Source organism: Cylas formicarius, unplaced genomic scaffold (genome assembly GCF_029955315.1).
Source record: "Cylas formicarius isolate icCylForm1 unplaced genomic scaffold, icCylForm1.1 PGA_scaffold_3__17_contigs__length_32017465, whole genome shotgun sequence".
Lineage (NCBI taxonomy): Eukaryota > Metazoa > Arthropoda > Insecta > Coleoptera > Brentidae > Cylas > Cylas formicarius.
Window position 1 is genome coordinate 10,331,443 of NW_026844326.1, and position 27,087 is coordinate 10,358,529.

At 34.5% G+C, this 27,087-nt stretch overlaps 1 protein-coding gene across 3 annotated transcripts in view; it reads left to right on the forward strand.

Moving 5' to 3' along the window:
• LOC132699286 (neuropeptide CCHamide-1 receptor) overlaps positions 1-21,633 on the forward strand; it is a 225,623-nt gene extending 203,990 nt beyond the window's left edge. For 2 of the 3 annotated variants that reach the window (XM_060665918.1, XM_060665920.1), the window contains exon 6: positions 20,578-21,633. In XM_060665918.1, coding sequence (XP_060521901.1) covers positions 20,578-20,794 — 217 coding nt within the window. In that variant the 3' untranslated portion in view covers positions 20,795-21,633. Of the gene's footprint in view, positions 1-20,561 lie in introns of all 3 variants that reach the window. The other variant, XM_060665921.1, reaches the window with a different exon arrangement.
• The last annotated feature ends 5,454 nt before the right edge of the window (positions 21,634-27,087 follow it).

The window sequence follows — 27,087 nt, forward strand, 5'->3', positions numbered from 1 at the left end:
TCCAAAAAGGCTGTTATTAATTTATAAACAGACAATTTTATTAAAAATTATTTATGTTCAGTAGAGAGCATGCTGTCAGCTTGTCAGGTGAAAGGAAGAGTACAAACAGTTTAAATTTTAAGTTGTCAAAGCTAGATACAACACCATTGTGCTAGATCTCGCCACATACTTTTCTATTATTTTGTAATTCTAATATTTGACAAAATTTAAATAAAGGCGTAATTTCTTTATTTTATTTGATATTAATGCTATGTAATTAATGTTAAATTTCAAAAACTTTTACATTTTTTTACGTTTCTTAAGACAAACCTACCAATAAAAAAAAAACTGACCAAAGTTGTTACGTCTTTATCTGCGGTAAATTCATGATTATGCTAATAAATTCTAACCCAAGGGTATAATTTATAGCAAATTGCTTTATCAACACAGTGTTTCATACTATTTGCAAATCTGTTGTATTCCTCACAGTGCCTCGAGTCTTTACCTTTCAAAAATATACGAACGAATCATTCGAAATAATGTTCATGCCCTTTTAACTCCAGCCCCCTCCCCCCTGAAGCAGTATACAGACAGGTTCAGACTATATTGCGAGCTAGTGTCTGCAACACTCTGAAGAAGTTAACAGGATGATTCTTGAAACGTCAGCAAGTTCGATTTATCAGCAACCGGCGAAGAAATCAGCAGGAGGAATCCAGAAGATTTGTATATAGTATCGCAGTAGCCGGTGGAGGTTTCTTTGAACAAAAAACATTGTTTTTGTCTCATACGTTCCACGGAAATGTAATATTTCAGAAAATATTAAAAAAAACTGCTTTCTACTATAAATCACACATTTTTACACAGTTTTACCATGCGATGCACACGGTATTACATTCTGGGGATGTCATCAGAAATTATGCTAAAGACGTCATTGACAGCAGCAATGAGTGGACGTGAAGGCGTGAAGGTTGGCATATATGGGTAGCACCAAAGAACGAAATTATCAGTCGATCTTGGCACATTGTGAAGTGTGAAGGTGTTAAAAACATCTCATTACGCCTCCATATTAGGGAGCCTTCACATGACACACAACATTCACATGAGAATTGTTTCGACAACACCATGTCTTTATCAAATGTGGAGCCTTAATACCCAGATACCAGGACATAGTAGACTGGTAGATAATGAAAAAGCCAACATCCTAGCAAGAAGGGGGGCGGAAACACCACCAATAGGTCCACAGCTGATGTAGGCTATATCACGCCAATCGGTAGGAAATGCAATTAAAGCCTGAATAGCAGAGGCATACTGGCGGCGAATATCAGGTCAAAGATCAAAGCAGATTCAATCTCAAAGTACTCTTAGGGATCTACACCGAACACTGAAACCTCAAACACCATATGTATGGCATCACCAATGATTAGTAGTGCTGGTCGTGCATTGCCCTGCAATGGGAACAATCAGATCCTCAAAAATGGGTGCCAAAATCCCCAGACTTCAACAAAATACCCGACTGGACTCCAGCATCCGACTGGAATCCTACAGACGAAAACACTTCACGAGCATTAAAGATGCCAAGTGAGATCTTGGCGAAACGTCATATATTGTCATATATTTCCATCCATAAATCGATACGTGAAAATATATATATTAACCAATCGCTGTTCGTTAATCTCGATAAAACTCGAGAACGGCTGAACGGATTTATCTTATCTTGGTCATGAAATGTTCGTGGAGGTCTAGGGAAGGTTTCAAACGTGCGAAAAATTATAATAATTTCCAGGAAAACCCTAAAAACAGCCCTTTTCTTTTTCCCCATTTAAACGATGCATTAAACCACAGGTTGCACAGAGAAAAACAGTACGACATTGAAGCATTGGCCGAAACAGCTCGTACAAATGTTCCACAATTAAATCAACAACAAGGAACAAAGAATTGAGTACAACACTTTGATAGAAGCTATGAATAGTGAATCAGGTGGAATTTATTTCCGTGATGCCCCCGAGGAACCGGAATAACGTGCTTAATTTTATTGCTTTTGGCGGGGATCAGATCGCGAAATGATGTAGCCCTAGTCTTGGCTTCATATGGAATAGCTGCGACTCCGCTAGAAGGCAGGCTAACTGCTAACACCAATTTGCAACATCGCAAAAAATCGCGCAATGACCAAGATTCTACAGCTATGCAAATTGATTGTTTGGGATGAATTCGCAATAATGGCCCATAAGAGGCACTGGACAGAACGTTGAAAGATATTTTTGGTGAAGCCATGATTCTGTTGTCAGGTGATTTTCATCAGACTCTGCTAATTATTCCCCGACCAACTGATGAACTAAATGCTTGCCCAAAATCATCGAATTTTTGACAGTATGTAGAGACATCCCATTAACAACTAACATGCGAATATTTTTGCACCAAGATGAAACTGTAAATGTGATTGCGAGGCAGTTAGACATTGGAAATAATAAAGTTGCAGTGGTCACCTCGACCGGAATCCTCACATTATCCACAGATTTCTGTCACATCACAGACTCAAAAGAGGGGCTTATTCAGCTTATTAGCGTATAGCCCAAAAGTTCAACAAACATAATTGGCTGGGTAAACGAGCAATATTGGTGGCGAAAAATATAGATGTCGAGGATCTCGATGCGACCATTCAGAATTTTCTTCCAGGACAATTGGGTTCCTTCAAGTCAGTCGAAACTGTTATGACCCAGGATGAGGTAGTTAACTATCCCACGGACTTTTTAAATTCACTGCAAATGTCTGGATTACCACCTCACAATTTGCAGTTAAAAGTAGGATCAGTTGTCATCATGCTGCGTAACATTAATCAACCTCGACTGTGCAATGGAACAAGAGTGACTGTGAAAAAGCTGATGAATAACGTCTTTGAGGCAACAGCCATAAAAAAAAATACAATGGAGAGAATGTCTTCATGATGATGATGATGATTCCAACGGATTTACCATACTTACAATTTACAGTACATCGGGCCTTTGCGATGACCGTAAATAAATCGCAAGGACAGTCGTTTGAAGTTTACGGAATCAACTTGAAGTTTCCCATGTCCCATGTCCATGTGCGAGACAATTATACGTCGTCTGTTCGCGAGCGGGAAAACCATCTTCTTTGTTTATTTACGCACCACAAAACAAAACAAAAAATATGGTTTATCAGAAAGCCATAAATTGATTATCAGACTGTCAATATCAAATTTATACCTTATAAATAGACAGTATTTAAGAAAAACTCTGTTTTGTAAGTAAGCAAGCAATGTTATGTGTAGAAAATAATAATAAAACTTCATGCTTCATCCAAAAAATGCGGATTCGTTTTATTTGTTTTAAGATTATTTTATACAAAAGTTTAGGTTTTTTATTTATCAATTGAGGCAGTACGAAGTCTGCCGGGTTAGCAATTTAATCTGTTTTCTGCAAAAATATGTGCAAAAACCAATTGTTATAGAAAAAGTATAGTATGCAAAACATTTATGAGCTTTTTCAGGAACTTGTTCATTAAACACAGGCTAAACTCGCGCCAAACCTCGTTACTAAAGTATCGTCTGTTAAACTGCTTGCATAGTTTTGATACTTTTTGATCACACTTCCGTTGATTGTTCGAATTCATCGTTTCTCAAAACTGCGCAGCGCTGTTTGAAATTTTGCAACGCAGCCACGTATCAATCATCTAACTGTCGTCGCATTTGCATTTCCCACGTTGCAAGTGTTTAATATCCTGGCAATTAAAAATATTTGCATGCTTATTAAACCGGCCACCTGTACTCGGAGCACTCCGAAATAAATCCCTCGTCTGTCATTACGCATTCTTCCACTTCATATGTGCCCCTTTCAGCAGTTTTACCGCTTTGTGGGAACTTTCCATCTTACGGAGTAATTTTATGCTCTTTGCTCGTTTTATATCGAGAGCTTATAAGGGTTTAGCTATATATTGGCCGATTACCTTTTGTCTATCCACGTTCTTCATTCTTCTCGGCAACATATAGAAAAGATTGTCCCTTGATTATTTCACATGAACTTGTAGGTTCCTTTCTCTGTGTCAAGATATGTTAACAACATCATACAATTAATAACTGTAATCAGTTATTAAAAGATTGAAAAGGAAATCAAGAATATTAGATGAGCCACTAAAGTCTGTTCATAGATATAAGAAAGTGACTAACTGATACGAATTAAGGAAAGACTCCGGCAAGCTGTAAGAATGAAATATGGCCGAACAGGTCCGTACTTTGCTTAAAATTTAATTATTTGGGGTTTTGTTAGGAAAGATACTAAACAATATTTATTTATTTATGTATGTATTTATGTTTAAATCTAAAATAAAATTACAAATTCTTTTTATTACCTACTTAAATTACTTAAAATTATTTACATAATATATCAGTATCACTATCGCTATCATCGCCTGTTCTAATTATTGTTTGCTATATATTATTTGCAATATGGATATACGATTGTTCTGTTTTTTCTATATGTTTAACAGAATTTGTCCAACTTTGTGTAGGGATGTTAAAAACTTCGGTTTGAGCTGGAGTTAACACGGGGAAAAACATTGTTACGACGAATGGCAGATTTCAGTTGGTATGTTCAATGGGATTAAATATTCAGTGGCAAGGTGGAAGCCTTAGAACTGTATGCCCTAGATCTTTTGCATAATTATCACAGACGTATTCCTTTTGTAGGTTCAAGCTTTGTAGAATCTTAATTAATTGCTTTTTGATATAATCTTCGTGAAAATAAATGTCGTTATTATACATGTAGTTTTGGATTGTTGCTTTTGTGTTGAGGAAGGGCTTTTAGTCAACTGTGTACTGTGTTAACTTGCATTGTCCATTACAATGACATTATTAGGAGGAATGTTTGGAACTAGTTTGTTTTTAAACCAACGATCAAATAAATCAATAATCATGGTAATCCAGAGAAGAATCTTTAATATTTTTCGCAGACAGAGAAAGTCCATTTGAAATCCAAACATCTTTAGAGCCAGCATGCAAAATAGTTATTCTTTTACCTCTTTTTGATGGCGCGTTTGTTTTACACTTATCAGTTGAGTCAACACAACTCTTTTGCAGGGATATCATAAGTATCGAACCAGGTTTCATCCAAGTAAATAATTGCCCTTTGTTGTTCTCTGTAAATCCTAATTTTTTCCAAATATTCCAGTCGCCATTTCCGATTTCTAAAAGATTCCATTAAAACTTGCCTTTTGTCAATTTATTTAAATCTAAAACCCATGAATGAATACACTTCCATAAGGTAGTTCTGCCACATTTAATACCGGTTTCATCTTTTTCAAGCCTCCTAATTAAGATATCTAATGTAGGCACCCTTTGTTTCTCGTAGAACTGGTAAATTTTACGCCGTATTATATCTTGATCACTTTCATCTGCACCCGAGAAAATGACAAGATCGCTTCTTTTTTTCCTCGCTGAAATGGGATTATTCACAATTTTCCATACAGTTAATGTTCCAATTTTCATAAATGTGGCCGTTTCTTCTAAAGATACTTGCTTGCTGGCACCACGTTCAATGAGAGTCAAATAAACATTGTTTATAACTTAGTCTCAATAGAATAGTGTTTTCTACATTTGGGCGGGAGCATCTCCTGAGATACACTAGGCTCGCACATATTTTGCATAATTCGCACACGATGTATTACACACGAAATAAGAATGATTACCAATAAACATAAACTAAGTAGTATACCAAACCAAAGAATATTAAACACAGGTAGGTATAAAATTATTTTCTATTACAGACCACAATTTTACTGGAATTTAAATTGCGAAGCTTTAGGTAATAATCTTGTTGGATTGTATGTTAATTACCACCCTTGGATAATCCCATTCAAAAGCAATTGGTCACTTTCATTTATCTATGAACAGACCATACCCATACCAATGGATCATACCAATCCAATACATCCATGATACTGGTTCATTAAGTAGATTTTTTTTTAATTTTTGATATATCTTGTATGGCAATTTTACAATTTGACTGGAGCGAATCTTCTATCTACGATGATTTTGAAGTTTTAGTACCATAGAAAATATTTTCAGAAAAAGAATTATATATTTGAAATAAATTAAGGGTTTTCCGTGTCAATTCAATCAATTTCGAATTTTTTCAACGTGATGTAATATCGCGCGTTGATGTTATTTTACTGTCAACCTTTCCTGCCTGCAAGAGGGCTGTGAAAATAAACGTGCGTGCCCAAAATTTTTGTCGTCCAATTTTCCCTTGCCGCACCACGAACGTGAGGAAGTCATTTGAATAAGTTATGCCTCTTTAGTGTTAGGGAAAAGTAGACTCCGCAGCAACTGAAACAAATTCTTTAAGTTTATGCCTTTTTTCGGCTTTTATCCGGCTCGTGCGGGCACGTTTGTTTTGATATAATAAGATTTTCTCCACTTCCTTTTGCTTTTTATTCGGAAATGGGAGAATATATTTACGAGTGGCACAGAGCGTATCCCCGCAACTGCGCATGAAGCTTTGAACTCGTGTTAAAAGATTACATACGAGCCCTGTCCCAGTGAAGTCGACTTAATTATCTAAACTACTTATTTGTACATTAAATCTTTTTTTCGACTGCTTTGATACGCCATTACATAGTATCAAGTAATGCTTCTAAGTCATCTGATGTAAAATTGATCCAAATTTCTAGACAATCTGGAACGATTCTTGTAGGATTCGATGGAAACTTTTTCTTCATGGTGTGCCACAAGATTTAAACTGCGTTAGATCTGGAATTCTTCTTCTTAGTCGTTTGCTCGGTTTCGAGCATCGTGAGTTCATAGATTGCTTTCTGTGGTGAGCTTCCATTCCTATCTGTTTTCTGCCATCCTGAATGACTGGCAGAGGTTTTTGCCGGTAAGGTTCTTTATAAGATCCGTGTATCTTGTGGGCGATCTTCCTCTTGATCTTTTGCCGTGTACCGTTCCTTCCAGTGTGAGTCTTTCAAGGCCATTTCTTCTAACCACATGACCGAAGAATTTTGCAATTTTCTCTGCGACAACGATACTCAATCTCTTCCTAAATCCAAGTTGTTGTAGGATGGATTGGTTGGTTCTTCTCTCGGTCCAGGACACTCTTAGCATTCGTCGCCAGCAGAACATTTCAAATGCATCTATCTTCCTTTTATCATTCATTTTCAGCGTCCAGCATTCTGATCCATAGAGAAAGACTGAGAACACTAAACTTTTGACCAATCTTATTTTAGTGTTAAGGGATATTTGATGGCTTTTCCACACTATAGTTAGTTTGGTCATGGATTCTTTCGCTATGGCAGTTCTTCTTTTTATTTCTTCGCTAGATCCGCCCATGTTCGATATTATGGTGCCAAGATATATGAAGGTATCAACTGTCTCAATGTTATTTATCTGTTTTACTTCAGGTCTGTTGTTATTTTGGCGATCAATTATCATTATTTTGGTTTTCTTCTTATTTATTTGTAGACCCACTTCGTTGCTCGTCGCTTCAACTCTCCGTATGAGACTCATCAATTCTTCTTCTGACGCAGCGATTAGTGTCGTATCATCGGCGTAGCGTAGGTTACAGATTTTGATGCCATCAATGGTGATTCCTCCCTGCCATTCATCGAGCGCCTTCCTCATAATCCACTCGCCATAAATATTAAAGAGTAGTGGGCTTAGTATGCAGCCCTGTCTGACCCCTTTACCCACTCTAAATGGGTTGGTTAGTTCTCCATCTACTCTGACATAGGCTGTATTGTTGTCGTATAACTTTTGAATTAACGATATTAGATGGCCAGGTGTGCCCATTTCATTTAGAATCGTCCATAAGTTTTGCCATCGTACACAATCGAAAGCTTTAGAGTAATCTATGAAGCGTAAGTAGGTAGGCACATTGAATTCTCTTGATCTGGAATACTCACCGTATATTTTGGAACTGAAATATTGTTTTCTAACATCCACACTTTTACTGTTTTAACTGTATTGGAACTGGCACCACCTTTTTGTAGTATAACGTTATTTTGATACATATTAACTACTTTTCAGTATTCATAAAATGTAGGTTTCCCACCCCATTTGCTGACGTGGATTTCAAGATCATAAAAGAGCCGGGAAACTTAATCCCTTTTTAAGAGAGTCATTCCAAAACACTTCTTCTTTAGTTTTTACGAAACAACTGCTACTATCACCAATGCATATTTGAAATCTGGCTTAATCACTCCAAATAATGGAGTTCCACTGGCTCGGAGAGTATTGGTATTGGAATCGCAGAAGTCTTAAAAATTCTTATATGTGAAGACTGTCAGCGGTTTGGGAGGTGTTTTGCCATTTTATTTTGTCAGAAACAACTTTACTAAGAGGCATTTTTTATTGTTAACAATAGCACCAATGCATTTAAAATGATTCCAAGGTAATATGTTATCATTTGTGTTACAAAGCCTACAGTTATTTTATCGTAACGAATAAACAGACCATTGCGCATGTATTTTGATACAGTTCGAACACAGCAATCATATTCATCACTGAAACTTATCGAGCGTAATAATGGTACTCATCTCATCTCATTTATAAAACTATAAACTTTGTGGTGGAAAGTATTCCATGATAGGACGGACATCGATAAATGACCCTCGAGTATAGCAGAGTTTAGTTCCATCGCGACGTGACATCATAAATATTCGCCTTAAAGAGGCTTCCCGAATTTTCATTTATTTTTTCTTGTCTTGCCAACTCTTAATACTTGTTTATCACACAAGGGGTTTCTAGCTTACTAGTTAGCAAAAATTTCTTATTTTTTTTTAAAGTACAAAATGATGTGTGTTCTATATTTTTTGTTCCTTTGGTTTATACTACCTATCTTACGAATACTGATGGTTATCCTGTTGCTGTGGAAGGGGGTTGTTCTGCAAGCATACGCAGCCAACTTATGACAAAATAAGGGTAAATGCGAAGAAAGGGTACTGTCTTTGAAACTATATATACATATGTTCTCTTGCAAAACGGTAGTGGTGCCATTCACTAGAAAGAGGAAAGTGAATGAATTGAAACCTTTCTCTCTCTTCAGGGTGAAACGATATCTTTCCCAGCCAAGAGGTCATGTTGGATCTAACGCTGACTTGGGATTCTTTTTTAGAGAGTGTAATACGAAAAGGGGAATTATTACTTTAGATATTCCGTAGTGTATGTAGTAAGGCATAACCCATGGGTCCGAGGTTGATTTCTTATAATGCACCTGATTGTATATGAATCCTCAGTCTAGTACAGCAAGGAACAACAGCACAACGCCCATAGCTACCTTGGAAAATCTCTCGGGGTTGGCCTTGCTTCACATATACCTGGTGGAGAAAGCAAAGTAAGCAACCTCCAGACTATAGCAGGCGGTCCTGGGCAGGCCGTAGAGCGCATCAGCTTGCTAGAATGGTATGAACCATAGCATTTATCCATAAGAAGTAAACCTGTCAAACAGAAAAGAGTGGCTACAGAATAAGTTTGACCTACTGTTGAAATTACAGCGTTGGTACAAGGACTTTTCCAAAACCAGTGAAAGTATTGTTGGTATCCATAGGGAACATCCTCGTACGTACTATAGCATATTCTCAGAGGATGTGCCTGCATGCTGTACAATAATGCTTGTAAACAAATAACAGATGATACGGATAGCCATAATAAGGAGTTGAAATAGCTACGATGTTCTTTCAAAACCTTAAAAAGCTGCCAGGAGGCTTTATCTATGTTAACATTTCACCCTGACATGGATACCTGCACACAATGGCTAGGAAGGCACCGAGAAAGCAAACCATAGGACACCAAAGGGGACAGAAACGTCACCAATAGCATCACAACCTCGTCAATCGGCAATGCAATAGACCCGCAGAGAGCAGTGTAAGCTCTCCCAGACTGGCTACGATTATTAAAAGCAGTCTATTCGTAGCTATTAATAGAATGTTCCACGAAGAAACACAGAATTGGCACGTTTTCAGGCATGAGTAAGGCAAAACCGAAAACCTGCCTGAAGTAAACACTGCAATCTCAAATACCACACTCACGAAATCAACATTTTTGAAGACTATGAATGCAGGAAGTGCATGGAAGATGAAGAATCGTGTGAAGGATTAGATACTTACAACTAGGAGCTGACATTCGAAACTAACACATGATGGGAGAAACATAAAAATACCGCAAGATTTCCACAAACAACAACCTAACCCCAATTCGCTATGCCACTCGTTTTGGTTTTATCTTTGTGGCCCAAAATGTGTGAAGATAGTTCAGAACAAATTGAATTGGGGGATTAAAAAAAGGAGAACTTAAGATCCCTTCGGAAATATCACCGAGTTATGTCGGATAGGAAATTTGAGAAATTAAATTGTCGCAAAACAATTTCTTTTAAATTCTGCCAGCGCTGGCACCCCAAGTTCATTCGTATCTCTCCCCAGTATCAGCAGGGGTTTACGGTTACCGCAGAAAAAAAAGGAGACAACGAAATATATCGCTCTCTCCCTCTCCTCGCGGCTTTCGTGTATTTCCAATTTGCTCATATTTATATTGGTCCGGAAAATCGGTTTCATTCCCAGCATAATATAGGATTGTTTTCACAAAACGAGCTAATGAAACACATCCGATTTGTTCCATCGGCAGATGATCCCCGCAGATAAATATTTCGTTGCATCGGCAAAGCTGATCCAACGTTAATTGCATAAGTGTACATCTATGTATTTCAGTACCTCTCAGCATTGTATTTAATCCAATAATGTAAAATATTGCATTGTAATGCGCTGGGAGTAAGTAATAAAACCGCCAAATACATGAGTGTTCAATTAAATTTGAATTTTGAATACTCCATTTCAGCTTATCAGACCGCATTTTTAATTCTCCATTTAATGTGTCATGTATTTTAAACCAGTGAATTTTAGTTTGTGAGTTTGAAACAAATACATTTTTTCGTGGCTGAAATTGACCGAAAACGTGCGATCGCTCCCAAACCTGTGACTAAGGAACAAAGAAATTTTCAAAGTGGCTTTTGACCAAAAATATCAAAGTTTTACTTTTTTGGTAATGATGATCATGTGAATTTAAAATATGTCTGCCTGTTGGTCTGTTTCAGATGATAATGGAAACAGTTAAACTAGTTTTTTTGTTAATTTTTTAAACTCAATCAATCAATAAATTAAAATTGAACTACCCAGTCATCCCTACGCCACTAGGTCACAAAAACAGATTTAAAAGTCACCGGAAAAAGACATTTTAGAACTAGGCCACCTGGGCTTACACTATCCTATCAAAAAGCTTATTTATTTATTTATATTTCACAGGGCATTCAACAGGCAGACACAGCTGCCCAATTACAGAATGTCACAATATAAGCTTATACGATTTAACAAAATCAGGAAAGTGAGCAATAAATTTATTATCTCTACAATGAAAGCAAAGGTTAGAATTAAATAAATTATAACTACGAGTTAAAAAAAGTTTTTATGTGTTTGTTTTAAACAAATTAAGGCTTAAAGTAATCATATTAGATCTATGTCTATTCCGTTTTGGAAAACGCAATTACTATAAGTCTAAGCACATCTTATTACAGGAGAGTTAGAAAAGTAATTCGCCCTAAATCGCCCAATATAAAACGTCAGTTCCGTTCGCACCTGGTTTGGATTAGCTTTAAAGCTCAAGTAATTTATACAAAAAGAAGAATCCACAAGGTTATTTACAACTTTGTAAAGAAAAGCAGCATCAAAACAGTTTCTTCGACTTTGAAGCTACTTCAAATTGTAAAGTTTTAAGTTTTCTTCGTCCCAGCAAACGTGTCGATCTCGAGTTTATTTGATTCGAGCAGAGCGAGTGTTTAATAAACGAGTTTACCGAAGGTATACTTTTTCTACGGCCGTTAGTTTTTGGGCACATTTTCGCAAACAACTTAAATACATTCACTGAAATGACCGTCAGAATTGACAAACGTCAAAATTCAAAGCGTGGGAAATATTTTCATCGGATTGCTCCCAGAAAACTGACGTGGTAAAGTGACGCTTCCCGTACGCTAGATCGCTGTGTAAATAGGTATTTTCCAGACGGGGTGGAAAAAATATATCACGGTTTTTTATTGTTCTAATGGCTTCATTATCTTTTGTTTACTAATTAAAAAAATTATTAAAAAAAAACCCAACTGCTAAATCTACTGGTACCTACTAGTCGCAAATGGATACAAATTGGCGGCTATACCTTTAATGCACTCAATACTTGAACCATTAGTTTTGATGCCCAAAGAGCACTTACGAAATTGTACAGTTTTACATTTCCATAAAGTGCGAAAATTGGACAATTTTGTACATAACTGGGTCTAGTAGGTACCAGTAGATTGAGCAGGATATTTTTTTTAGTTAAAAATGTTTTATTTCCAACTTCTCATAGCCTCAATATACTTCAGGCTTTTTATAATAGGCTTAAGATTTTCAGTTCTATTGTGAAATTTTTATAGTTTTAAAATATGCTCAGTGATTTTGAAAAAACCTAGGCGTATAGTAAGCCTGGTTTTACAATACGCCTACGATATATATGACTATAAATTTTTAAAAAAAGAACCTGGTCAACATGGTGACCTTTTATATCGCCGCCATTGTTATGCGAATCTAACTATGGATAATAGCTCGAAATTTACGGAGAATAACCCAACCAGTGGCAATAACAGACATTTACAAAAAATTTTTGTCTGCAGATTATGTATATAACATTTGTGTTGCAAGAGATAATACAGAGCTACATTTATAAAAAAAGACTATGTGATAACTAAATTCTTGATCCGAGTTTTCCACTACCACCCAGAAGGTTTTGAAAGAAATTCTTCCCGTTTAGTTTTTTTTTAAACACAGAAAATTTCCCCCAACAAACAACCAATTTAAGGATTTTCGGTACTTTAGTCACGCGTTGGAAGCAATCCGATATTTGAAATAATGATACTATTTAGAAATTTATCAGTTATGATAGTTCTCCTTGTCTTCTAAATTCATTATGTCACTCTATCGTAGCCTAATCAAATTCTTGACTAAAGTGATTCAGAGTTTCATAAACTTAAGATAATGCAAATTGTATAGAGAATTCTCGGACACTGCAGCGTTGCCACATCCACTCAAACCACACACCAACTTCACCAACTTTGAAAAATTCTAAAACTTTTTATGTAACGTACATTATACCTCTCTTGAGGTATTTTGGAGATAAAAATTATTTTAAAGAAAATTGACACATAAAATTCGCATTCAATTAACCAATGTATTATAAAGTTCTTCTACTTCTTTCTGTAAAATATTTGGCACTAGTTATCCATCAATCTGGCGTGCGGAAAGTGTCATTTTCAAGTCTAGTCAGAGCAATTGTGCAGTTACGTCATAGCAAATAGTATATTATGCAACAAGTGCGGCATTTGACACGAGCGGAGCGAGTGTTTAATAAACAAGTGAGTTAAAAAGTTCACTGAAAGCAACACGCATACTATACTTTTTCTACGACCGTTAGTTTTTGGGTACATTTTCGCAAAACACGAATACATTCACTCACATGACTGTCAGAATTGACAAACGTCAAAATTCTCCGAAAACATCCGATTGCTCCCAAACCCCGTGCAGTAAAATACCGGAAATGTGCGAAGTGGCTCGGATTCGTGGGAAACGAAACCGACGTCATAAAGCGATGCTTCCCGCAGGCTAGATCGGTGCGTAATTAGGTATTTTACAGACGGGAGTAGAAAAACATCTTTATCTATTTCATTCCTGGATAAATTGACACAGGAATGTTGTTTGTTAAAATTTTACCAAATACCAAACCATACGGATCATTTTTAATTGAAGTGACTCACTGCTGGAACTAACATAACTGACGTCGTAATATGACACTCTCTGCACACGCGACCGGGTATTGGGTATTTTAGAGAAGGAGGTAGAAAATATCACTAAAAAAACGCTAAAACTAAAAAAAATGCCATTTTAGAAATTTCGATGAAAATTTAAAATAAAACTCGCCACAAACTCAACCCAATTTTACGATATTAGAGTACTTTTGCTGAAATACACGTATTACATAAAATCAAACTTTTCGCAACTGCTTACGCAAATATTTAATTCCCGTTGGTTGATTCGTCGCAGGAAAACGTACAAAGTAAAAGGAAAAATTGACTTAGTTCTCGAACTTTCTCGTTTATTCGTTAATGAATTAATTCCTAATTTCTAAGTCAATTAAGGCGAAACACAAATAAAATATAAACTTGCGACGTAATTAATGAGCCCAATAACGTTTCTTCTCTTCAATGGATATTTATTTTAAAGCAAACTGTCAACAGTAAAACAAAGGCAGGTCAATAGCTCATAGGCTCAAGAACACAATAGTTAAATTTGCTTAATATAGTGCTTTATAATATTGTTTATGTATCTGACCTGATAATCTTGGATTCGCGTTGTCGATTATTTGCTGATGATTTAAACATATTTAAAGTGATCGAGTCGTAAAATTGTGCTCAACTCAGCAATGTATTAATGCTGCTGAAATGACGAGCACTCAAGATTTCGGTCTTCTTTGATTGCCCACTAAATTTTGTGGGCCACTATGGTGTAATTATAAGCAGGGCAATGCGAAATCTGGGTTTCTTAACACGCAACCGTAATCAACTTACTCCGGGTTGCTTCAAACTGCTTTACAATTTTTTAATACGTCCTGCAATTGTCATCTTTAGTTCGCAAGGACAAATCAACTGTAAACAAAATTTTGAATGATCTGTTTCATTGCCCAGCTCTTTTAAATCACATACATATCACACATATATCCTGTGAAATTAACTCTCCCGTTAATAGATTGCTTATGATGTACACACAGCTTTACTCATTTAAAAGCATTATGATAAAAATAAAAGTTCTTTTATAGTTAAGTTGTTTATTGTTATTTGTCTTATTGTTATATTTTGCTTGTAGTTCCGTCTTGTTTAGTTAGCCTACATATCAATTTCAAAATTAAAATTCCATTTTATTTTAAATAAAATATTAATAATTTTATATTAATAATAACAATAATATTAATAATTTTTTGTTTTCAATTTAAAACGGATTTTACAAAAAAATCAAGATGGCCGATTTTGTATACGTTCAGGTTTATTTACACCTGTCAATATTCGGTTTTCGTAAAGGCATTTTAAAAATGTTAACTAAAGAAGAGCGTATTTATTTAATACAGTCAAAAATTTATGAAAAAATTTAAAGAAACTGGGTTTATGATAAATGTAAAGAATTCAAAGAAAAACTTCTCTGACAATGACGAGCATTATTGGCAATAGGGTAGTCGCAGAAAACTCGAGATTATCTTGCACAACCAGTAGATCTCTGTAACTGGGAATTACACATAGTTTTTAAGGAAAACAAAATTAAACCGTGTAAGTCAAAGATGTGGCATACACTCCATTGTTTTTATCGTGAATTCAATTATCAAACTTTTGGTCGTAAAATAGATAAAACAGATGTTTTTTCCCTTTGGGGCTCCCATCTGCGGATAGATTGTATAAATAAAAAAAACTAACATTACAGGGTCCGATAACTCATCCGTTATAAATATGGCTCCAAAGTTGTTCTCTAAAAAATACAGATTGTTGAAATTAAAGCTACAAAATTAAAAATTATTGACAAAACCACTAAAGAAAGTACTTTAGCACAATCACAAACATGAAATTTCCGGTTGTCATACACTGATAAGGTGGAAATTTAAAGACGAATATGTGGCAATCAGCTTGAGACATCGATATTTACCAAGTACGATTTTGTATGCAAAATGGATCGCTTTTTTCTAGAATCAAGTCAAAACAGTCTCAATTTTTTAGGATATTTTTTTTAATGATTACATATAAGAATTACATATATTCACATACTTTCCCAATTTCTGGCCCTGCTACCAAAGTAATCGTTTTGAAAAAACAATGGTAAATTTTTTTTTTAAACTGAGCCTCTTATATATTTTATAATTGATTTTCCATAACTTTTTGTTTTTAATTTCAAACAATTCGTATTTTTTCTTGATGCCACGCTAAATTTAACACTTTTAGACACAATTGTGTTCCGCTTTCATCCAAGCATTTAATCATTTCCGTTGTAATTCTGTTGCTGCCTGACGTTTTTCCATTTTTTAGCTCCTTTATTGCTACTCTTAGCTCCTACGTGGTAATTTTTTCTTCATCTTCACATTCTCAATATCTTATTGCGTTTCTACTTGCACTCACTGAATTTTGGAAGTATTGCTTCTACCAATTCACGATTGCCACTTCTTCAGTAAGTAGGTCACCTTCTCCGTTTTTTATAGCTTTTAATTTCTCTCACTTTCTTTATCATCCTAAAAAACAATTTTTGCTTATGTGTGCTTTTTGCCTTGTTTTTATCCCCAAACTCCTTCCATTTTGTCCTTTTGTTTTCTTTTTCCGCTTTTTGATTTTCACCTGGTTTTTAAATTCTTCCGACCACGCAGGTGTTTTCTTGTTGACTTGCCATGAAGATACGTTTTTTGATTTATATCTCTTATCATACTTTATCTAGACCTAGAACTATGCTCTGTTTCTTAACGCGAGAAGCGTTCTTAAATTAGGGTCACACTGATTTGCGCACAATACAAAGACGGGTTTGCTAAATTAAAATAATGTAGCAGCGGCGAATAATATTACGATTTCTGCAAAGGTGGTTATAGTAAAAATGAATGTTAACAGACTCAAGTGCATTACTAATAGTTTTTGTGGCATAAGGGGTGAATCAACTCCTAAACTAATATAAAATAAAGGCGGGACCTTGCTTTAAATTTGTTATTCAAAAGCTAAATGTAAATTAAAAAAAATAGGGTCCGCATGCATATTTTTTCCTAAATAAATGAATGAAACAAAATACCCACAAATTTTCTGAAATTAAAAAAAAAGTTATGGAAAATCCAAACTTTTATCCAGATAAATTGAACGCACGGTACACTTACATTTCAAATTTGCATAATCGATTTAATACGCAGCGCTGTGTGTCTCTGTCTGCGACAGTTATTTCAGGATCACGGGAAAAGTTAAAAATAAAAATCTAGTTTATATTTGAACACTAATCCACAGTCTTCGGGATTTCAATCTCGCCTCATCACAAACGATTTGTCGACATTCCTAACGGCTGGAAACTTACTTCGAAAGAAACCTACTTTTATTTACAGAAGTCTCAGTCGACTACAATTAATGACGAAAACCAATATCTCGTAACGGACGCGACTCAGTGACCTATTCCAATTCACATATCATAAAAGTGAACTTGAACCATTTTTTGAAGTAGTTTGCTTAATATGACCATTTTTACCACTATATATATAAATATATATATATATATATATATATATATATATATATATATATATATATATATATATATATATATATATATATATATATATATATATATATATATATATATATATATATATATATATATATATATATATATATATATATATATATATATATATATATATATATATATATATATATATATATATATATATATATATATATATATATATATATATATATATATATATATATATATATATATATATATAACGTATTGATTCACGGATGGAAAAATGTGATGACACTATATTCCTATATATATATATATATATATATATATATATATATATATATATATTCTAACGTATTGATTCACGGATGGAAAAATGTGATGACACTATATTCCGGGATATCATCCGTTCGCTCGTTGAACTCCGACTGGAATCCTGCAAATCCTGCATCCGACTGGAATCCTGCAGACGTTTCGCCAAAATCTCACTTGGCATCTTCAATGCTCGCGCTCCGAAAACACTTCGAACACTGCAGGATTCCAGTCGGATGCAGGATTTGCAGGATTCCAGTCGGATGCAGGATTCCAGTCGGAGTTCAACGAGCGAACGGATGATATCCCGGAATATAGTGTCATCACATTTTTCCATCCGTGAATCAATACGTGAGAATATATATATATATATATATATATATATATATATATATATATATATATATATATATATATATATATCAAAGAATTTTGTTCCTTTAGGGCGTAAGGTCAAGAATAATGTCTCGATATAATCAACTATTTATCTAATGCTTTCATTTCTTCTTGTCCAGTGTGATTTGCTTTGCCCCATTCCAGATTTTTCCGTATTTTTTTATTTCGTTCCAAGTCCTTCCAGGTCATTCTCTCTTTCTCTCACACGTTCTTGACCGAAACTGTCAAGTTCATCTCTGCGAGTGTTCGCACCATCCCAGCTGACTCAGTTCTATGTACTGGTTTCATATTTAATTCTACTGTAAAATCGTCATATCTAATTTTATCCCTTTTATCCAATTTATTGTGATTTTTCAGCCAATAGCCATGTTATACATCCATATGTCAATTACTTCTGTACACCACCTTATAGACTTTTACTTTACGTTTTCATATATTGTCACTCCATTGTTGTATTTTTAGTCCTTTTCTCAGCGCATGGAAAACCGTTTTAGCTTTGTCCGATCATGTATTAAGCTTCTTGATTACATTTCTCTTCAAATGTTACTCCTAGGTACCATAACAGGTGGGTACTGTTCAATTAGACAGGTGGGTACTGTTCAATTAGCTCACCATTGAAAGTAATATATGCGTTTCTATTTTTTTCTGCCACCACCACCAGCTCAGTATGTCAGTATATCATTCCAAATATGTCGTCTGCAAATTCATACTCTCAAAGGTTGGCATGTTCCAGATTTCAATAGCTCAATCTTAGTCTTAATCTCTGTTTTGCAATTTTAATTGTTTTGTCCATAAAGATGATGGATAGAATAACAGAAGGCTCAAGCTTCCGCCGTGTGTAACGAGATCATTTGTGATAAATGGTTCTTTAAATGCTTACTAATTATCCAGTTTCCTGCTCTCTTATACAAGCCTTTTGCTACACAACTTAGTGTTGGTTTGTTCTTCCCTTAATCATTTCCATATTTGTACTCTAGGTGCCTCGTCGGAACCTTTTTTCATATCTATAAATGCAAAGTTTGTTGTCTGTTTCTCTCTATTGTGCGCCTAGTAGTACATCCATTTACCAAACAATTCGTATTTTCTCTTGGTGCCACGCTAAATTTAACACGTTTAGACATAATTGTGTTCCGCTTTCATCCATGTATTTAATCATTTCCGTTATAATTCTGTCGCTGCCTGGCGTTTTTCCATTTTTTAGCTCGTTTATTGCTTCTCTTAGCGCCTCCTTGCAAATTTTGTCTTCTTCACATCTTCACATGCTTGGTAACCTTCATTATCTTATTGTGTTCCTACTTGCATTCAATGAATTTTGAAAGTATTACTTCCACCTTCAGTAAGTACGTCACCTTCTCCGTTTTTTATAGCTCTTATTTTTTCTCACTTTCTTTATCATCCTAAAAAACAATTTTCGCTAATGTGTGCTGTTTGCCTCCTTTTTATCCCCAAACTCCTCCCATTTTGTCTTTTTGACCACTATCACTTTATTTCTTCCATTTTTCGGGCCTATACTCTTCATAGCTTTGTTGAGTTTTCTTTTTCCGCTTTTTGATTTTCACCTGGTTCTTAAATTCGTCCGACCACGTAGGTGTTTTCTTATTGACTTGCCAAGAAGATACGTTTTTTCATTTGTATCTCTTACCATACTTTATCTAGACCTAGAACAATGCTCCGTTTCTTAATGCGAGAATCGTTGTTAAATTAGGGTCACACTAATTTGAAATATAAAGGCGAGTTTGGTAAATGAAAAAAATGTGGCAGCGGCGTCCTATATTTAGTTTTTTAGAATAATAAATATAATAATAATAATTATACACGAATATAATTATGTCATTGACATCCAAAGACTCTACAGTGTTTTCCAACACGTTTTTAGCTTATCAGACTTTTGCTTCATGTTCGGACTACAAAGTACCCTTATATTTCATTTTGAAGCGATTTTGTCAAATATTGTCGTCAATAATTTCGTTTTTCTCTATTAAAAGTCACTTTCTGTTTTGAATTTTCTACAATTACTTCTCACCCATGGGTAGAATGATATCGTCCTTTTTCATTTCAGATATTATTTTTTCTAAAACAGGTATTATTTTTCCGATGGCAGTGTTATCATCATCCTTTATTACAATTCCTTTTCCTCTTGTGCTTTTCTTTGATGACCTGATGGGGCCGTGTTTATCATAACTCCAGTTATATTCTAACACATTTCCAATATTATTGTAACTCTGACTCTTCGGCGAAGAGATTTGAACACATTGATTAATAATTTACTGCTTTTGAAGCAACAATGTCAAAAACGCTAGTTATTTTAAACAAAAAACGTTACCAACAACTGCCATTCGCAGGACCCTTGACAATCAATGTCCACTATCACAAGGTTTGCAGTTCACCAATAAACTGAGCATAGTAAAATTCATGTAGGACGCACAATTTTCATTCCTGGCGCTTTAGCTCTCTAATAGAAGCCTGCTTTAGGCTTCAGGTTTTATTTTCAATGAATTAGATTAACTTGGGGTTAGTAATGTGAAAGATTATGCAGCTTTTCTTAGTGTTTTTTTGTTTCAGATACCTCTTGTGCATCAAAGCAAAGCGGTCCAGGTGCAATACATGTCAAGGTCAAAACGCCACCACCATGTCGATGGTATCGACAAAACGTTCTCAGTCGATAAATAGAAAGCCCCAAAACTTGTCGGTTATGCGCCGCGGTAATTCAATACCCATGCAGGAGACGTCCGTTTCCCTTTTAGGCAACGGCAACAATCACATCGGCAGCAAAATATGAAATATTCCGTTTTGAAGGTGAAATTGGGATTTCTTCAATGCAATAAACCAAAAATTCTCCAATCCAGTAAATAAATAGGTAAATTAACTAAAAGAGAATAGTAAATCAATATGTTGTAGCGCCAATTTTGGTTGCTCAGTCGTTTCGTTTTGTGGGAATGTCATGTTCATCAAACCATGTCTCGTCAAAATAAATTGTTAGAAACTTTATCTCGCCATATTTTACCTAACGATTATGCAATTATTAGTTAAGTGCCGATTCTTAAGAACATAAATCCTAAGAAAATTTAATATCAACGTGCCATTTGTCCACAACTTAGTATTTCTAAACAAAGACAGTGGTTGGAATCGTCGTCGTTGGATCAAATTTCATTTGATCATTTAAGACTAACTTTCTTCAGTGAAAAGATGTGAAAAAGCCAAAAATTTATTTTTCTTCAGTTCATCGAGACTGCCCTGTACCTCTAAAGTAAAGAGTTTGAAGACATATTTGATTTTAACATTTTTTTCTAGATATTAACACCCTTAAATATAACTAATAATATCCTATAGAGACAATTTCTAGAATCAGACCTGTATTAAAGGTGTTACCGATTTTATTGCATTAAAGAAATTAACCAGTATTTTGCTGTTGACGATGGCGAATGCATAATTTTTTATGTATTGCGTCGAGACTCAGACATGTGGATTTATTTAAATTCAGACACCGTTTAACAAAAAAACGTCCTGAAATTCCTAATTTTGCACAGAACTTTCCGAACTACCGTCAGTTGTATTGAATTACTTGTACTAAAAATTCTTCTTATTCGCCAAACGCTAACTCAGTTTTCTCGTACGTCGCCAGGTCTATTGCTACTGCGAATACGGGAGACTCGTATTGACGAAAAAATCAAATTTAAAAATGTAAAACGCGTTTCAGACGATATTTTTCGTTCCTTTAAGCTGAAATTGTTTTTAATATGCTAAATGGCACCTAAATGAGCAAGGAACGTATTTTACAATCTGATTTTGAGTTTCGTCAAAATTTTTATTGACTCGAGTGACACAACAAATCAATAACAATGCCTGAAAATAAACAATTCTAATTATAACCTCCATTAAAATGAACCTTTCTTTCAAACTGCCTTGTTAAGAATTTTCGAAAAATATCCGATTGGAATTTTTCTCAATTGGAAGGGAAATATTACACTTAAAATACGTCTATATATTAATTATGAATCTTAAATGTTTTTCCGATGTATCTACATAAAAGTCCAAGGTGTTACTTCAGCGTGCTATGTTGTAGCTTACATTAAAAGTTTATACTTAATATGGGTGTGATGTAAACCTATGCAAAAGCATTTCCAACTTTTGTTGCCTTCTGTTATTTTTTGTACTCTTATGAATATTTATTTAAGTAATAATCCTACTTGTAAATACTTAAAACCCAATGAAATTTGTAAAATTATTTTAATAGCAAATAAACGTATATGCGTGATTTTAGTTTCATTTCATTCATTTCATTGCTTTGTTCCGCCTAATATAAATATTGTCCAGATGTTATCATCAACAGCGACATCGGAAAATTTCCACAAACAAATCTAACTTTATATATGCATAAATGAATATATTACACTATACATTATATGTAACTGAGTTACATAAAAGTTCAAAATAAATAATCCTTTGCCCGGAACTTCATTAAAAACCAATCAATCCTTAACATTACATACGGGCCAATTAGGCAATTAAAATATAAATTCCCCTTTAGAAAATGTTATGCATTAAAAACCAATATGTGTGTATAATATAATGAATGGCTAACAAGTGGATTGAGCTGAATTTACGGACAGGTAGTTGAGCTACATGTGCCTTAGTGTTGAACATTAATATTATAGTTACTTTCCGTCAGTTGTTGGCAAAGTTCGTTCTTGAAAATGGCTCGAGTTTTGCAATTTGTTGCTGAGAAAGAGATTAGTAAACCTCCGCCCCCAAAAATAATTTCAAATGCGTTTGATTGGAGTTGGACAGTCGACGATATAGCAACTTGCGCACGAGCATCAACGCGGCTCTATCAGGTCACTAAAGAAAAGTACAGGAAACTGAGGATGAATACGTTGCTATCAAAAGAGTGATACACTTGTTTTACCTTAAAAAATTATTGTCTGAATTGAAGAAATTAATTTTCGTTACTAAAAAACTGAAAACAGACATCTAATACAGAAAGTCGAAATCACGAATTTGATTGATATGAAAACAGGGATATCGATTATGATAATAATAAAAGCTTAACAGAAAGTCGAAATCACGAATTTGATTGATATGAAAACAGGGATATCGATTATGATAATAATAAAAGCTTAATTGCAAGGAACTTCAAACGGCAAAGTTGAGGAAGAGCCTCCTAATTTGACCTACATATTGCCTTCAGATAGCAACCAAACAAAACAGCCACTAAAGTATAGTATATAAACATATATAATATAGTATAATATAATCTTAATTAATAATTTTTAGTATATTAATAATTAAAGAGAAGCACAAAAAAGGAAGACGCGGAAAGGGCAAAATTACAAGGACGGCGGAGCGAGCATCAACTCATAGAAAATGCTTAATAGTTAGTCTAATATATTTCTTAAAGCTGTCTATTATTAGGTAGGACTTTGTTATATAATTTAGCTGTAACAAATGAAAAGAAACATTAGAAGCAAGCAGAGACATGTTTCGGTATGGTGATTATGAACTAATGACGGATATCCAATTTATGAGTGTCGTAACGGACTTTCATAATCTTCTAAGATAATTAAAACATTTTCTACCAATCATTTTGGTAAACATGTGATACTCATTCATTTCGGCCATTTAATTTTTCCAAGTTTCTCCGTCACTCTAGGATCATACTTTTGAATTCCAACCGAACGCAAAAGTTCAGATTTGATTGAATTGGTTGGCCATCCGAATCTATGAGCCCTAACAACTAATTGTTCGGACGATTTACGAAATAATAAGAAAACATATTCATACTTATTTTAAATTGATTCTTTTTGCCTTTTCGATTGAAAACAAAAAACGAAAAGTGCTATCGTAATGAATTATTTTTTTATTTCACATAAATTACATAACAAAATATCAAAAACATACCGAATTTACTGACAAATAAATATTCGGACGCATTTAAATCTTTTACTTTAGTCTTGCAATATTCGGCGGTGAAAGTGTTCCAAATTTCGGTGATTTTTGCCTTTAATGCTGGAACTGTACGCTGAGGATTGTTACGCAAAGTCTTTTTCAATAACATTCAAGTCGGGGCTACTTGATGGCCTCGCTAAAACTTTCATATTATGGTCCCCAAACCACTTTTTTGTTCTTATGGCAGGACGCACCGTCTTGCTGAAATATAAAATTTTCATTTCCAAAAGTTCGTTCTATTGATGGAATCAAACTTCTTGATAAAATTTGTTGGTATTTTTCTGCATTTACAGTACCATCAATGAACTCGTAGTTGCCAACCCCTTTACCACTCATACACCCCCATATCATAACAGCCTGGGGAAATTTTAGCGTGCGTTTTGGACAATCTTTGTGAAAGGCTTCTGATTTTGTGCGAATCACCCTTTTTCGAAAATCACCTACACACACATCAAATTTTGATTCGTCGCTGAAGATAATGTTACTCCACGTTTCCGTTGTCCAGGATATTTTAGATTTTGCCCAATCCAAACGTTTTTTCTTCTGAATAGACGTTAATAATGGTTTTCCTTTGCCTTTAACAAAAGTAGATCAGAGAATATTAATAGTTTTTATATTGAAACAGGAAAAATTGTAAACTTACCTTATAAAAACTCAAACCAGACTTATGCACCCATTGTCTACAACATTCCCTGAAGACATTTAAGTTTGCCTCGTGATTCCATTGGGCTTGAATTTGTCGTAAGACGCTTCGTCTGCTAGTTTTACAAATCTTGACCAGAATACGACAATCTCTTTCAGTGATTTTACAGGATCGGCTTGAACTTTTACCACGAACGCTAACGCTAGCTGTCTCTTCATACTTTTTTATAATATCTTCGACTGTTGATATTGCAATTCTCAAGTCATTTGAAATTTTTTGCATTGATTTACCTCTGCAGTACTGAGATATGATAAGTTCTCGCACTTTTTTGTTTGTTGCAACACCACGCGCCATTTTCTTATTAACTATTATACAAACTTGAAAGATACAACCCAAACTGACATCTCATTTATCTAAGCACACTACATTTTACCATCAATGCATGGGAAGCATTAATTTCTTGGTCAATAAACATTCGCGTACGAATATTTATTTGTCAGCAAATTTGGTACGTTTCGGTTATTTTGCTATGTAATTCATGCGAAATAAAAAATAATTCATTACGATAGCACTTCCTGTACTATAGTAATGTGCGTAAATTGATTATTCAATCGAGAAAGCAAAACAAAAAATTTAATAGCCTTTTTTATCATTTTTTACATTGTCCGAACATTTAGTTGTTAGGGCCTATACAAGATAAAAGCTATCCATCGCCAAATCTAGGTTTTTTGTCGTTGAGATGAACTTTAAAATGTTTGGAGTACAGATTTCTAAACTAAGCTCTACCACCCAGGATTTCGCTGGACTTTTGCTCAAGGTTCAAGCAGTCACAGTGCCAGATATTACACAGAGTTCTTGAATCAGAATCAGTCTTTGAACGAACTATACTGCAAAGTAATGATGCAAGTGCTGAGACACATTTAGGGAGAAGGATACCAGTCCGATAATAGAACACCTGGGGAACGCCGCAAAATATAGGTTTCGCAGGTGATTCAAGTAAACCATCTGCTGCCTCTCAGGTAAACAATTTCCGATAAATGATAAGAAGTTCTCGTGAAAACGAGGACAACCCAAAATATCAATTAAAAGAGAGTGATTGAGTTTGTCAAAGGCTTTGCTATAGTCTAAAAATACCAAGATAGTTAATTTGCAACGTTCTGCAACATCAAGAATATCGCTGGTCATCTATAACCCTGACTGCACTGCAGACAAAATCTAAGTATTGTTGCTTATTCAGTACAGCTACTGAAAATTGTAAATTTGACACTGTGAATTAAACCCCATAGATTTGGGCTGGGTGCAAGTAAAAGAGATTGTAGAAAGGTATAATCTTGGAAATAAGGGCGGTGGATTGAAAAATATGGAGTAAAGGAGTGCAACATATGATTGAAATAGAAGAAAAATGTGGGCAACTCATAATATTGTATTAAACATTAAACACAGCCTGTGACTATGACTAGTCGCAACATGATGACTACAATTTACAAATGGATTTGAATTGTAGCTAATAGATTTTTTTAATAATAATATTTATTGCAATTTCTCTATTTTCATATTATTCTTACTTATATAAGTTTTTATTTTCTTGATCTCAGAACAATTAATTAACATGTCAATTATCTGCCGATCTCTAGCAATATAATTATTATTATATTTATTATTCTAATAAACTACCTGTAGTAATGCCGCTATACTTAAATCATGGTTTTTTTAGGTAATAACCACCGAAGAAAATTTGAAAAAATATCCACGTCCACTTGGTAAACAAATTATAAAAATCAAAATCTCATCAGATCATATAAAATAAGAAAAAAATAAAATCTTTATTTAGTTATAACCTAGTTCTGCCAATATCAGTAAAAAATGAGTGGGGCTATTCAATTACCGTCCTCTTATACAACCACCCCAATGAAAAAAAAAAAATTAGTACTACTAAAAATAAAATAAGTGTATAAATAATAAAAGAAATATTAATATTTAAAATAGTATTATGAAAAGTTAAGAATCTAGTGCCAGCTTGTGACGGTTCAAAAAATGATCTTTTAATTTCTTTTTAAAGATCGTAATATTTAGAGCTGATCTGATGCCGGATGGTAGGGTATTGAAAATGCTGTAACTAAAGGATCTTTTGTACAAGGCGGTGCTGTGCCACGGCACCTTATACAAATTCCGATGGCGCTTACGAAAATTATGAATTTCAAAGAGTGTAATGATTTTTTTTTGCAAGATATTCACTCACTCACAGATCGAACTCTAAATTCTAAATACAAACTGTATCTCTCGATTAAAATGATCTATCCGGCAAAATGGCAAAAATAGTTCGATAATGGTTCGATGTGACCAAATTCTGAAAGTTTTGGAGACTATTCTTATGTGTTTGCCATAATGCAAGCCAAAAAACTAAGTCACAGTAATCCACTTGAGATAAAATCAAAGAGTCTATTAGTTGTAAGTTTCATACCAGTTTCAAAGATCTCAGAAAC